General features: G+C 41.0%; 1 protein-coding gene across 3 annotated transcripts; it reads right to left on the bottom strand.

The window, feature by feature from the left end:
• Positions 1–2: 2 nt before the first annotated feature.
• On the bottom strand, positions 3–14,169 carry LOC137887084 (NLR family CARD domain-containing protein 3-like). 3 transcript variants are annotated; one of them, XM_068729859.1, is made up of 11 exons: positions 14,029–14,169; positions 11,620–11,722; positions 11,334–11,441; positions 10,875–10,982; positions 9,029–9,092; positions 8,326–8,554; positions 5,270–7,064; positions 5,015–5,188; positions 3,729–3,902; positions 3,587–3,633; positions 3–1,867 (listed from the first exon to the last, which is right to left on the bottom strand). In XM_068729859.1, exons 2-11 carry the CDS (start codon positions 11,706–11,708, stop codon positions 1,341–1,343), a joined length of 3,315 nt encoding a protein of 1,104 aa, XP_068585960.1. In that variant the 5' UTR covers positions 11,709–11,722; positions 14,029–14,169; the 3' UTR covers positions 3–1,340. The 3 variants fall into 3 exon arrangements, with proteins under 3 accessions (XP_068585960.1, XP_068585963.1, XP_068585962.1); XM_068729862.1 differs by lacking the exon at positions 14,029–14,169 and adding an exon at positions 12,910–12,988; XM_068729861.1 differs by lacking the exons at positions 11,334–11,441; positions 11,620–11,722; positions 14,029–14,169 and adding an exon at positions 9,900–9,952 and having other exon boundaries at positions 10,875–10,955.
• Between the last annotated feature and the right edge of the window lie 998 nt (positions 14,170–15,167).

The raw sequence follows: 15,167 nt of genomic DNA, 5'->3' as shown, positions 1-15,167 counted from the left end.
GCTTCTTCTACATGTTTTGCTTTATTATTCTTTGACCAACAAATTTTGATTTACAAGATACAACTTTCTTTTTGATTGTGGGCCATAAACAGAAAAATATCATTACAAGTGAATGTGTAGTCTTCAAATTCAGTGGTTTAAACAGCCGTCAAGCGCCCAGTGCATTATGGGAGACTGAGGCCTGTCGGGTTTGGGGATATGATGATACCATGAGACGATACAGTGTTTGTTACGAGAGAGACCTTGGTTTTGTCCTCAAAGTTGGGACAAATAAAGTCAGCATTCCTCTGCCTTCTTTAAAGCCCGTTATGATGGATTGAGAGGAAAATCTAGAGCTTCTTAAATCTGCATCCACTGCTTCAACGAAAAGCTCTTACTACAACGACGCACCGATCCACAGAAAGAGTACGAGTCAGAGAGAGAAAACAAGCATTATGATGCGAGGAAATATCGGCAGAATATGCGATATCTTATCTGTAGCCATGAAGTCGTGAAACAAGCCGACGCATTGTTTAAAACTCAGCTCATTATTATGATACGATACTTTTATGCTTTTATACAATTTGATGGTATGTATTTATTCTATAGCATGTTTTTTTTTTATATATTTAAACAGCAACAGTGCTTCTTATTTATAGCACATGTCGACTGTCGTTCTTCTCATTTCTCTGTTTTGTGCCTCCTCGTCTCCTCTGTCCTCTCTCCTCTGATCTCCTGCCCGTGGCGTCTTGATTCCTAAAATGCATCTTCGAGGAGAGAGGAGTCTTTTTCTGACATATAAAGGAGGCGTGACACACAGCTGGAATATTCAAACCATGAATTAAAAGTGAATATATAAGTTGTCACGATCACTGTTGCGTTCATCTGACAGATCTGAAATACACAACAGTCAAACAAAACAAATTTTACGTCTCTTTAAAATGTCATTTTAAAGAGACGTAAAATTTGTTTTGTTTAAGGATCTCTCATATTGTTAAATGTCTCTTTCCTTACAGGGTTTGTACAAAGTACAGTATAGTAGTTAGTGAACATGAGATCTGAGTTTACAGATAATTAAAATCCCTCCTCCTCATAGTGGACGTTAGTTTATGGCATTTTGCTGGTTACAATTAAACACCTTCCGTCTGTGGAGGCTCACGCTACGGCGAGAAACGCGAGTATGAACAAAGCTTAGGATGTGAGGAGAGGAGGCAAAGGAATCGAGGTTGTACAAACTGAGAAATGAGAGAAGAGCCGCAGGTCACCACTGACGTATTCTACATCATCTCTCTTTCCACTGCTGCAAAAAAGATTTTATTCATCCCCTAAAACCCACTCAGATTTTAGAAGTTTTAATGTGCCTAACACAAAGACACTGACGAGTTCAGCGGGTCCATCTTGACCATGAATGCAGGGTAGACCGGCTCCTTGAATGTAGTGTTGAAGGTGTGGATGTGGGTCCGTTTGTCAGAGGAGATTCTGAAGAAGGACAGAGTGCCAGCAGACCAGTCCAGGTACACTCCCACTCTGTTGAAGGGGCGGACATTGATGTCCTCTGAACTCTTACCGTGCAGGATGGAGTAACCACGAGGGGAGCAGCTCAGACTCCACGAGTGATCGTTCATTCCAAGACAGCAGTCGTCGCTGTCTCCTCTCCTTTTGATTCCTTTGTAGGCCACCGCTATACAAACATGCCCTTCCCACTTAACCTCCCAGTAACAGCGCCCAGTCAGTCCGTCCGTACACAGCAGCTGTTTCCAGTGGTCAAATCTCTCTGGATTGTCAGGATACGGCTGCGTCTGTCTACTCACTGTCACCTTCCTGTTGTTGTCAGAGACAATGAGCCTCCCGTTTGCTGTGGTCTGGTCCAGTGTGAGTTCATGGCCGTCTGATAGAGAGAACAAGACAATGTTAGCATTGTCACTGTGAGCATATTAGCATGGTTATGTTAGCATTTAGCTCAGAGCACTGCTGTGCAGCCTTACGGAGCTGCTACCATGACTGTAGACTGTACACCTTTTCTCACCACCACGTCTGGTCCGGACTTTTCAGTTTGATCCGACCTAAAATAACAAGTGTCAAACCTTCCCTGGACCACAGGGCGAAAAGAGGACGCCTCGATCTGACGACAGGACGTAGGTGATATAACAATAGGACGTAGGTGACAACAGGACGTAGGTGATGTGATGACACGACGTAAGTGATGTGATGACAGGATGTAGATGAAGACATGACGTAGGTGATGGCGACAGGACGTAGGTCATGACGATAGGACGTAGCTGATGACGGCAGGACATAGGTGATATAATGACAGGACGTAGGGGATATAACGACAGGATGTAGGTAATGGCGGCAGGACGTAGGTGATGACGGCAGGACGTAGGTGATCGCGGCAGCATGTAGGTGATATGATGACAGGACGTAGGTGATCGCGGCAGCATGTAGGTGATATGATGACAGGACGTAGGTGATGACGGCAGGACGTAGGTGATGACAACCGGACGTAGGTGATGATGACAGGACGTAGATGGTATAACGACAGGACGTAGGTGATGGCGGCAGGACGTAGGTGATGACGACAGGACGTAGGTGATCGCGGCAGCATGTAGGTGATATGATGACAGGACGTAGGTGATCGCGGCAGCATGTAGGTGATATGATGACAGGACGTAGGTGATGACGGCAGGACGTAGGTGATGACAACCGGACGTAGGTGATGATGACAGGACGTAGATGGTATAACGACAGGACGTAGGTGATGGCGGCAGGACGTAGGTGATGACGACAGGACGTAGGTGATCGCGGCAGCATGTAGGTGATATGATGACAGGACGTAGGTGATGACGGCAGGACGTAGGTGATGATGACAGGACGTAGATGGTATAACGACAGGACGTAGGTGATGGCGGCAGCATGTAGGTGATATGATGACAGGACGTAGGTGATGACGACAGGACGTAGGTGATATGATGACAGGACGTAGGTGATGACGACAGGACGTAGGTTGTATAACGACAGGACGTAGGTGATGGCGGCAGCATGTAGGTGATGGCGGCAGCATGTAGGTGATATGATGACGGACGTAGGTGATGACGACAGGACGTAGGTGATGACGACAGGACGTAGGTGGTATAACGACAGGACGTGGGTGATGACGACAGGACGTAGGTGATGGCGGCAGCATGTAGGTGTTGGCGGCAGCATGTAGGTGATATGACGACAGGACGTAGGTGATGACGACAGGACGTAGGTGGTATAACGACAGGACGTAGGTGATGGCGGCAGGACGTAGGTGATGGCGGCAGCATGTAGGTGATGGCGGCAGCACGTAGGTGATATGATGACAGGACGTAGGTGATGACGACAGGACGTAGGTGATGGCGGCAGCATATAGGTGGTATAATGACAGAACGTAGGGGATGATGACATGACGTAGGTTCAGCCTTTAGTTCTGAATTCTCAAGATGTTGTACAAGAAACATTTACAGCAGTGTTGAGAGAGCGTCTCTCTGGATCATGATTGTCCATCCTTGGCCTAAACATTCTTGACAATCAAAACCAAGTGTGTACTCTCTTCTCATTATTTAAACAAAATAAACACACTTACACTTCTTCAGACCAGATTTCATTGTCTGTGATCCACCATGGTCCATCCTGGTGCAAAAACAAAGTCAGATTAGCACTTTAACTACTAATGACTTTCTTAACAACTTTTGTTTGACCTCGTGACCCCTCCTGTCCGTCCCTACCTGAGAGTGTCCAGTCTCCAGCGTGGATCCTCCAGTCCAGCACAGAGCAGCTCCCTACCCACGTCTCCTAAATGATTGTAGCTCAGGTCCAGCTCTCTCAGGTGGGAGGGGTTGGATCTCAGAGCAGAGACCAGAGAAGCACAGCCTTCCTTTGTGATCAGACAGCCTTGCAGCCTACACGCACACCCGCGCACACACACACGCACGCACGCACGCACGCGCGCACACACACACACACACACACACACACACACACACACACACACACACACACACACACACACACACACACACACACACACACACACACACACACACACACACACACGGTTTAACAGTATCTTACTTGATCCTGTTTTTTTATGGGAACTGCTTTTGCAATTTCCTTTTGTCAACTGATGTTTCGTCTAAAGCCTCGGCTGACTTCTCTCCAGCTAACCACAAAGCACTATTGTCAAACTTGTTTACACCGTAGTTATGGCAGGACTGTTGAGGAATTCACCAAGGATGTCCGAGACACAAAACCTCTCTATTCTTCTATTAAAATAATTGATTCACAAATTGATTAATTGACTTATTACATTTGAAGATTAAACAATTACTTGGTATTGCAGTGTACTGCAAATTAACGTTGATGTTACGTAACACCTCTACTACCTAAGGAGCGAGAAGCGAGACCCTAAAGCGTAACAGCAGCAGTTTGTGGTTTGAACATCTGGCTGACACACAACGGAACCAGGCATATTGTGGTTTTTACACCAAACTGACAAATATGAAACATGGCTTTTGTAACCTATAGCTATACAGCGCTATCTTAAGGTGTAACTGACTTTCTATTCATATGTTTTATCCTCAAGTTTCATTCCCTTTAATGAGGTATGATTCCTTTCCTTTTATTGAGCTAAGAGTGTTTTGAATTTGGATATTACTATATTCTTTGCATGTAATTTAATATTGTTTATTGTCAGTTAAAAGATGATCGCTTTAATATGTTTTTCTTTCATTTATCAATATGTAATCATATGCTTTTAGAGCGGGTCCATCCTGGAGTACTTCCAGTCCTCCTACACCTGTTGCACACACACATAAATCTGCTCCCCCTAAACCTCCAAGGCTACTTGGCGTTGGTTACAGGTGGTGTTCACTTCAAGTCCATTGAAGTACCCAAAAACTAAAAGAGCAAGTTATTGTCTGGAAATATATAACATATATCATGACCTATATTTCCACCCCACGTTCATTGTGCATACTACAGTCATCTGTTGAACAAATTCATGAATCCTGACCTGAGAATCTCCAGTATACAATGTGGACTCTTCAGTCCATCACAGAGCAACTTCACTCCTGAGTCCTGCAGGTCGTTGTGACTCAGGTCCAGCTCTCTCAGACTGCAGGACTGGGAGCTGAGGACTGAGGAGAGAGCTCCACAGCTTCTCTCTGACAGATTACAGCAACTCAGCCTACAAAAAAAGAAGAAAAAACTGTGAGATTATTATTTGTGCAGTTTATATTCATGTAATTTATGTCATTTTTTAACCTACAGAGCTTTGTTGGAGGCTTTGACCACTGGCAGCAGCTTTAGAAAAGCCTCCTCTGAATCAGAGTGTTTCTTCAGGTCAAACTCGTCCAGATCTTTGCCTGAAGACAGCAACATGAAGACCAGAGCTGACCACTGAGCAGGAGACAGTTTATGTGACAGATGTCTTGAATGCAGACATCCTTGGATCTCCCCAATTAGATGGCGGTCGTTCAGTTCATTCAGACAGTGGAACAGATTGAAGCTTCTCTCTGGAGACGAATTCTCACTGATCTTCTTCCTGATGTACTTGACTGTTTCCTGATTGGTCGGCAAGCTGCTTCCCGTCTGAGTCACCAGGCCTTGTAGGAGTTTCTGATTGGTCGACAGTGACAGACCCAGGAGGAAGCGGAGGAACAGGTCCTGGTGTCCAATTGGACTCTGCAAGGCCTGGTCCACTGCACTCTGGTAGAGGGTTTCTGGTTTGGTTCTGAAGAACTTAGACATAAAGGAAGTGGATTTTTCTTCTGACAGCAGATTGACACCAGAGTTGACGAATGTCAGATGGACATGAAGAGCAGCCAGAAACTCCTGAACGCTCAGATGGATGAAGCAGAAGACCTTGTCCTGGTATAGTCCTCTCTCCTCTCTAAAGATCTGTGTGAACACTCCTGAGTACACTGAGGCTGCTCTGATATCGATGCCAGACTCTGTCAGGTCGGATTCATAGAAGATCAGGTTGCCTTTCTGCAGCTGATCAAAAGCCAGTTTCCCCAAAGACTTGATCATTTTCCTGCTCTCTGGACTCCAGTGTGGATCCGTCTCAGCTCCTCCATCATACTTGACCTTCTTCAGTTTGGCCTGAACCACCAGGAAGTTGATGTACAGCTCAGTCAGGGTCTTGGGCAGCTCTCCTCTGTCTCTAGTCTTCAACACGTTCTCCAGAACTGTAGCAGTGATCCAGCAGAAGACCGGGATGTGGCACATGATGTGGAGGCTCCTGGCTGTCTTGATGTGGGAGATGATCCTACTGGCCTGCTCCTCGTCTCTGAATCTCTTCCTGAAGTACTCCTCCTTCTGTGGGTCAGCGAACCCCCTGACCTCTGTCACCATGTCGACACACTCAGGAGGGATCTGATTGGCTGCTGCAGGTCGTGTGGTTATCCAGAGGCGAGCAGAGGGAAACAGTTTCCCCCTGAAGAGGTTTGTCAGCAGCACATCCACTGAGGTGGACTCTGCAACATCAGTCAGGACCTCATTGTTGTGGAAGTCCAGAGGAAGTCGACACTCGTCCAGACCGTCAAAGATGAACAGAACCTGGAACTCTTCAAACCTGCAGATTTCTGCTTCTTTGGTTTCAGTAAAGAAGTGATGAACAAGCTCCACCAAGCTGAACCTTTTCTCTTTCAGCACATTCAGCTCTCTGAAAGTGAATGGAAACGTGAACTGTATGTCCTGGTTGGCTTTGTCTTCAGCCCAGTCCAGAGTGAACTTCTGAGTCAAGACTGTTTTCCCAATGCCAGCCACTCCCTTTGTCATCACCGTTCTGATTGGTTCATCTCTTCCAGGTGAGGCTTTAAAGATGTCTTCACATCTGATGGTTCTCTCCGGCCTGTGTGGTTTCCTAAATGCTGTTTCAATCTGTATGGCCTCATGTTCCTCGTTGACATCTGCGGTGCCTCCCTCTGTGATGTAGAGCTCTGTGTAGATCTGATTCAGAAGGGTTGGGTTTCCTGCTTTAGCAATCCCCTCAAACACGCACTGAAACGTCTTCTTCAGATTAGATTTGAGTTTACGGCGGCACGCTGCAGCGCTAGTTCCTACAAGGAAAAACGACAAATAATGTTACGAATCTATTTAGAGATTCTGAGACGATGATTGCCATATGGAGCTGTCCTGACCGTTGGCCTCCACCCACACCTCCCTCACCTGTGCCAACTGAGATCTAAACACGTATTACCTACCGTGATAACGTTGTGTATAGTGATACTCGTTACTCAGAGAGGTTGGAACATAGACTGTATAAAAGAAGTGGACGTAGTCGTTGTGGCTTCGGCAGTTTGTGGACAACAGTATTGAGTGTTGGCATTTTGGCCATCGCCATCTTGTTTTTTTGCAAAGAGTGAACGAAAGTGACCATGTTTGGACTCGAGAGGAGTGACGCTGTGGTAGCGACCTATCAATCACTGTGTAGCCCCGCCCTAAAGCATACACTGCTTTATGGTCTATTTGACTCTAAATGGAGCATAATGTACTAAATGAACATCATGCTGTATTGAAGAAGACTGTAAACTAGAGATTGAGACCATGAACTCATGTTTACAATGTTTACTGAGGGAATAAATCAAGAGAAAAGTAGAGTCATTTTAGACTAGACTTCTATACAACCAGAGGAGTCGCCCCCTGATGGACATTAGAGAGAATGCAGCTTTAAGACATGAAGCATTGGCTTCACTTTCCAGAAATGAAGGTTACCGCCTGGTTCGTAAAGATATAACTTTCTAAAACATTGTTTCTACGTAAAAAAAAACAGTGGAGCTAACATTAATAGAGTAATTTATCACATCATTACCTAGCGTTAGCACCTCTATGCTACGCTAGCTACTGAAGGTATACTGAATGTATTTAATGATTGTAACAGTGAATAAAGAACTACTCCTCTTTACAGGAACATTGTTGTTCCTTATTTTCATTGACTTTTGTCTAAATCTCTAGGTGATGTGTGGTTCACTTTCACATCTGTAGCTTTAGCTGCGATCTTTATCTTTCAACCTGTTTTCACTGCTGAATCAGTTTGACATCCTGCATCCCCTTCAAACACATATTGTAGACCCTTCTGTCTGCTTCTTTCTAAAATCTCTTTTTAGTTTTCCCAAAAATTTGACATTTCTTCAGGGAGTGCAGTTAGTGACAGTGTGGGCTATGACAGCTTGACAGAGTAGCAGCAGGGGGCAGGGCTTAGCGAAGGGTCAGTTGGTCATCAAACAGAAAGATGGAAGTGCTTTTAGTGATTCAGTCGGTATATTTACATTAAACTTTAGTGTAAATCTACGATATTAACATTTATTAAAAGCCTCTTACTGTTCTGCAGAGAGTCAGCAAGCTCCCCCTGCTTCATTCTCTTCAGGAAGTGCTGCATGATCTTCAGAAATGCCTCTCTGCTGCTCATACTCTGCTCTTCCTCTTCACCATCAACCAACTCCTCGTCATCACCTTGGCTCTCTAAGCATTCTGTGTAATCTGGACTCAGAACCCTCTGGAATTTCTGAAGCTTGTGCTTCACAAAAGCAGCAATGTTCTCCTCAAGAAGCTGTAATGAAACGAAAATGAATTTAACTTTCAACTTAAACAAGCCAGCTCCATCTGTCAACGATTAAAAGCCCACCTTTCATACTTCACATTTTGAAAAACGTGTTTTCTGTCTTACCCGATATAAAAAGAATAAAGGATAGAATACAAGGCCAGATACACGCACATTTCCACATAAATATATATTTACAAACGTGAATAAATCTGAACGAGGTCTGCAAACTACAGGTAGCCTACAGATCAGATCTAACAGGATGGAACTATTAGTCACTATTTCTGTGACTGTCAGCTGTTTTGTAGCTGATTTGTCAAATTAAATTAACCGCTATATCTCAACACGAAATATTGGCAATGCCAAAGTGCTTGTGCACTTTCTTGTTTCAGGGATGAGAGTTTGACAACCGAACAGCGCTGCATGGATCCAGTCTTGTTGTCTGTTAAATACTAGTTAAAGGCAGGGTTGTACAGTACAGACCATGAATATGGAGTCCAGCTCTGTTTGACGACCATCAAAAACCTCCGACGTCTCCTGGTGAACTCTGTGGAGAAAACATGATCCGTTAGCGGTGGCGACTGAACTGTTTTCAGGTGTAACTGAACACTGAACAATAAAAGCAGAAACATACGCCAGTGACTTGAACATGCAGCTCGTTATGGCAAAACTGTTCTCTCCTGTTATCTTGCAACTCGGGCGAAGAGAATAACGTTTATTTTTACAATCAACAGTTTAAATGATGAAGGAACTTGCAAAGGACATGGTAGAACAAAATGTAAACCATACTTTTGTGTTTCCTTTGATTTCATTAAACTATTTTTTATTCTTTTTACAACATGAGACAAAATACTGGCAATGAGGACGATCTTGGGTAGATAATAATGAGAATAAATATGAAACAAATATAGAGAATAGAGAAAACCATAAAGTGCATTTTTGGATGGATGGAAAAACGACACTGAATGGCAACACTAATGACTCTTCCAGCTCATAAAGAATTCATAAATAGTTACTAATTGGTTTGGGTTACACTCAAACAAATTGCTCCCAAATGTAAACCATTGACTGAATGCTATGGAGATATTGGAAGGATATTGCATTTCCAAAAACAAACCATTTTTTTTTGCTGCGATCACTTGTAAAGAAATGTTGCACTGCACATTATGGTGACTCTTCTTCCTCCAAAACAATTTTTGCTGCAATCTTAAAACAGACACATTTGATTTCTTTTTAAGTTAAATTGATATCAATCCAAAATCTGAGCGATTAATTCAGATTTGAAAATCCGATAGAAAAAAATAAAGTAAGGAAGAAAATGTAGTTTCAAACTGAAAAGAGGTGTAGCAAGAACCTGGTCTTATAGAGAGGCGAAGTCCCATCCCTTCCGGTGGACCACAATAGGACCTTGTTTCGGAAAAAAATATGTATGATAGACAACGGCTAGTGAAAAGGTATTATTTGATCCCATTTGAATTGTGCCATGAATTACACATATGATGTTTGTCAATATAAAAGATAACTTTGCAGGTCAAAAAAGTTGCATTTTGTCATAGAACTGTTGGCATATAGGACTGTGAAAATACGTAATTAGAAAGATGTCACACCCAAAAGGTTTTGTAGGTGTCTCTGAAGCTACGATGTCTGTGTGTTTTGTAACCGGATGTTTTCACACCAATAACAAGGTCTCACTCGTTCTTTAACTTCCTGATAAAAAGAGTCACTGGATGAAACACATCAGCGAAGATAACGTTACCTGGGTTAGCTAAGTTAGCTAGCTAGCTAGAAAACATTACCTTTGGAACGTAGCTAAGTTAGCTAGCTAGCTAGATAACATTACATTTTTAACACAGCTAAGTTAGCTAGCTAGCTAGATAACATTACATTTTTAACACAGCTAAGTTAGCTAGCTAGCTAGATAACATTACATTTTTAACACAGCTACGTTAGCTAGCTTGCTAGATAACGTTACCTTTGGAACATAACTAAGTTAGCTATCTAGCTAGCAACCCAAGCTAACAGCCGTTTTGGTGACGTACATTACAGGAGATGTAGTTCACCGAGCGGTATTACACAAAAATAAATAATACTACGACAAATCTATGACAAACTGAGACTTCTTTGACTTGCAAAATGATCTTTTACGTTGACTAACATCCCCTGTGTAATTCATGGTACAATTCAAACGCGATCAAAAAAATATTTGTCTCTCACTGTTGACAACTGTAAATATTTTTTACTTTGCTTCTCTTTAGTGTCTGACATCGAGCTGGTACTTTTGAGGAGGAAGATGAATAAGATGAAAGAAAGAAACTTTCTGTTGACTTACTCAGAACCTGATTCTTGCTGTTTGAAAACCATAGGGAAATCCATGGACCTGTCACTCTTCATGGACACACAGGACGGTTCAGGAGAATCTGCTCTCTTCTGCTCGGTCCTAAAAAAAATGTATAGAGGACAGGTGGAAGTATATGAAGCTTAATGACTGAATGAATTCATGTTGGTTTTGTCTCTGGAGCTTTGGTAGAATTCCACAGCGAATATTCTAATCTTCGGCTTGGCGCTCAGCATGCAGTGTTTCCCAAATGTAGACTTCACTTGGACGGGCCGCCCAGGTATATAAACGACATTAACAATTTTTTAACTACTCAAGAGAACGACGCCATCCACGATCGAATGGCTCAGGCCACCGGATGGAGAGCTTCGGTGCATCATATTTAGGACTAAGCAAACAGATTTAATATAGTTATACCCCTTAATTCGTACATACAAAGTTCCGTTGACTTACTTAGAAATTGATTCTTGGCGTTTGAAAACGATAGGGAAATTCATGGACCTGTCACTCTTCAGGGACACACAGGACGGTTTAGGAGAATCTGCTCTTTCCTGCTCAGTCCTGAAGAAAAGACAGGTGGAAGCATATGAAGCTTAATGACTGTGAAGGACGATGTTGTGTGCCAAAAGTTACCTCACATAGAAAACCAAATTTTAAAAAGGTCAGTCAGACCTTAGAAGGTAATAAAAACGCAATCAGGTTTTTTTTTACCAAAGTCTAAAAGAGATCGTCATCTTACCTCTCCGTTTCCGTCCAGCCGTCATGTTGGTCGGACAGAGCGGTGCTGGAGGGAGGGTCTCCCTTATCTTCCTCCTCAGACTGACTCATGGTAGAAAGTTCTCCTTTACACAAACACACCCAACATGATTAATCGATTAGTTTATCAGCAGAAAAATAATCGGCAACTAAATATGTTCTGGTTCCAACTTCTCCAAAGTGAGAATTTTTTGCTTTTATCTGTTTAATAAGTTTGTAAACTGAACACATCTCTGTGTCTCTTTGTGGTAATTTAGTGTATCTTTGTGGTATTTTTGTGTCTGTTTGTAGTCATTTTGTGTCTGTTTGTAATTGTTTTGTGTCTGTTTGTAGTCATTTTGTGTCTGTTTGTAGTTGTTTTGTGTCTGTTTGTAGTCATTTTGTGTCTGTTTGTAGTCGTTTTGTGTCTGTTTGTAGTCGTTGTGTGTCTGTTTGTAGTCGTTTTGTGTCTGTTTGTAGTCGGTTTGTGTCTGTTTGTAGTCGGTTTGTGTCTGTTTGTAGTCGTTTTGTGTCTGTTTGTAGTTGTTTTGTGTCTGTTTGTAGTCGTTTTGTGTCTGTTTGTAGTTGGTTTGTGTCTCTTTGTAGTTGCTTTGAAGAAATAAAACATTCTAAAAGAAGATAGATAGAAAGTAGAGTGCATTCAGTCGGTTCACAAAAAGCATCTGAGAACAGTCTGGTTTTAAGTCTAGATTTGAAGTTGCTACGGTGCACCTTTATTAAGCAATTAATTAAAAAAAATAATCAGGACATTAATCAATGATGAAACAAAATTCTAAATTCCAGCCCTAGGATTGTGATTATGGATGCATATTAATGTTGTAGCTGACTTTAACTACTTTATATATAATCAATAACATTTAAACGTTATTGGCATGAATGTAACATGGACAATATTGCCAAAGTGTCAAGTAATAATGAGATTATAAAGAAAAAGTACAAGGTTCACAAAATCAAGAAAATATAATACTTATATTCTATAAACTGATTATAGCTTTTGTACCTAAACTCTTTTTTTATCTGCAAAGTAACAAGCCATTACAACTATAGATTACGTGTAGTGGATACATTCAGTAATTTGTATTTGTATGTATTTGTAGTATTACCCTTAAAGTAAAGTAGAAAGTACCTCAAAATTGAATGTAAAAGTACTTTTTCTACTGGTCTTAAGTTTTACAGACCTCGGTTGTCTCCCTGTTTAATAATGTTAATAAAAATCATGACAAATTTAGGTTTCACTTAAAACAATCGAGAAAAACAAGAAAAATTTAAAAACCTGGTGGCCGAGACCTTCTGCCTTCAGGAGAGGAATTAATGACTAGAACTTCCTCATGAACAAAACTGCTGTTGCAGAAGTGATGAATGAGTGTGGGGAAACATTACCATATATGGAGCAATAGTGAACTTCCTCTTCCTCTTCCTGTATTTACAGTGATCTCAGGGTGACATTACTGCCATCTTCTGGTACAAATTGTCTACTTCAAATATGCGATTCCTTTGTTCGACTCTAATGCTGTAAATTAATTTCTTTTAACTTTATTTTGTTTTCCTCAACATGTTTCAATGAATACGTATTTTTGAGTGTGTGTATTTGAATATATCTATATATCTATTATTTATATTATATTATATATAGAATTACATATAATTCTTTATTTATACATCAAATGATTCAAATCTAAATATACTTAAAATACCAAAGTACTCATTATGCAGAATGGCCTATTTCTGAATGATTACGTCATAAAAAAATAGCAGGCAAATGTAAAGTAAAAGTACCTCAGAATTGTACTTGCAGTAGATACAGTGGTGGGCTATACTTTCCACCACTTTATTTCATCATGTGATAATAAATCCTGGATTTCTGACGACTGTAGGATTGTTTGACTATTATTATTTTAATTTGTATTAACAGTGGCGGCTGGTCAATAGAGGGCGCTAGGGTATGGGGTCAGATCCGCTTTGGCCCCGAGCTTGCGCGTTCTCGTCAGGACTAGTCTCTAGAGGCGGGCGCCAGCGCGTGTTTGATACCTTCATGTGTTTGCATTAAATCATTCTGGGATGTTTGCTGAAATTGATTGGATGTGGCACAACCCTACCTAGAACATGTTCCACCAGCTTCCACTGCAAAGGAAGCTACGTTAGTAATGAATCCAAAAGTGACGCACGAAATAAAGATTATAACCTCCATAACTTTATTCCTTCAAGAACGCCATCATGAAGGCATAAAGCTAGATGTCGTCCGTCGAACACACACAGAGCCCCTCACCAGAAACGGGTTTAAAGAGCCGTTTGGACCGACTGGTTTCATTGTATTTCCGCGTGTAGCAACACTATCATTATGGAGCAAGACCGAAAACATCAAAATATGAATTGGAAATGTTAAATAGATTACCTTTTCTTCATGTGCGTATATGTCGTGGTGTGCTGGATGCGAGGTCCGAGAAAGAGAAAGAGAAAGAGAACGAGAAAGAGAAAGAGAAAGAGAACGAGAACGAGAAAGAGAAAGAGAACGAGAAAGAGAAAGAGAACGAGAACGAGAACGAGAAAGAGAACGAGAACGAGAAAGAGAAAGAGAAAGAGAACGAGAACGAGAACGAGAAAGAGAAAGAGAAAGAGAACGAGAACGAGAAAGAGAAAGTTTATGACTGACTAATTATCACGAGGTACGTTATCGAGATATATGATAAGCTTTTACAGTGTGCTATGTACATCATTTTGAACTTTGTATTTGTGTTATTATTATGTTATATTAATACCTTTCACCTTATACTATACCTCATATCATAATTTACATATTATACAAGATTGTCACTATGTTAATGATCATATTCCTTATTTTATTTATATACATATAAACTCATTATATATATACGTATATATATATATATATATATATATATATATATATATATATACATACATATATATATATATACGTATATATATGTACTTTACCTTTACATTTTTGTCTCCATATTGGCTTTATACTTTTTAATTTTCTTCTATTCTCAGTCATTTTTTAACCTTTTATTTATTTACATACATACATCTATACACACACACACACACATAGATATATATATACATATATATATATATATATATATACATATATATACATATATATATATATACACATACATATATATATATATATATATATATATACATCTATACATATATATATATATGTATATACACACCTGTTATTATAAATATCTCTTCTATTTATCTGCATTGCTGCGTTTGTGCTGCAGCAACAAACCAATACAAGTTTCTCTTAAAGGTTTAAAGTGCGTCCACTGAATCACTCTGTCATCAGTTCAGATCCACTCGTTAACAGCAGAATCACTGTTATGACTCCATGACTTAGTTGTACTTTCATTTAGGACAGCGGTTAACCTGACAGGAAGCACTTTGGAGGTTAGACACAAAGCTTAACAGACACGGTTTGAATAATTCTGCATCTGAGTTCAAGAATACGATCAAACCAACTCAGCTGTTGTCAGAGGGAGTAAACAAAGCAGCCAG

This window comes from Cebidichthys violaceus, unplaced genomic scaffold, assembly GCF_023349555.1.
Source record: "Cebidichthys violaceus isolate CVI_PGR_0920_01 unplaced genomic scaffold, fCebVio1.0.p SCAF_48, whole genome shotgun sequence".
Taxonomy (NCBI): Eukaryota; Metazoa; Chordata; class Actinopteri; order Perciformes; family Stichaeidae; genus Cebidichthys; species Cebidichthys violaceus.
The sequence above is the reverse complement of the archived record's forward strand: the minus strand, read 5'-3'. Positions and strand labels throughout refer to the sequence as shown.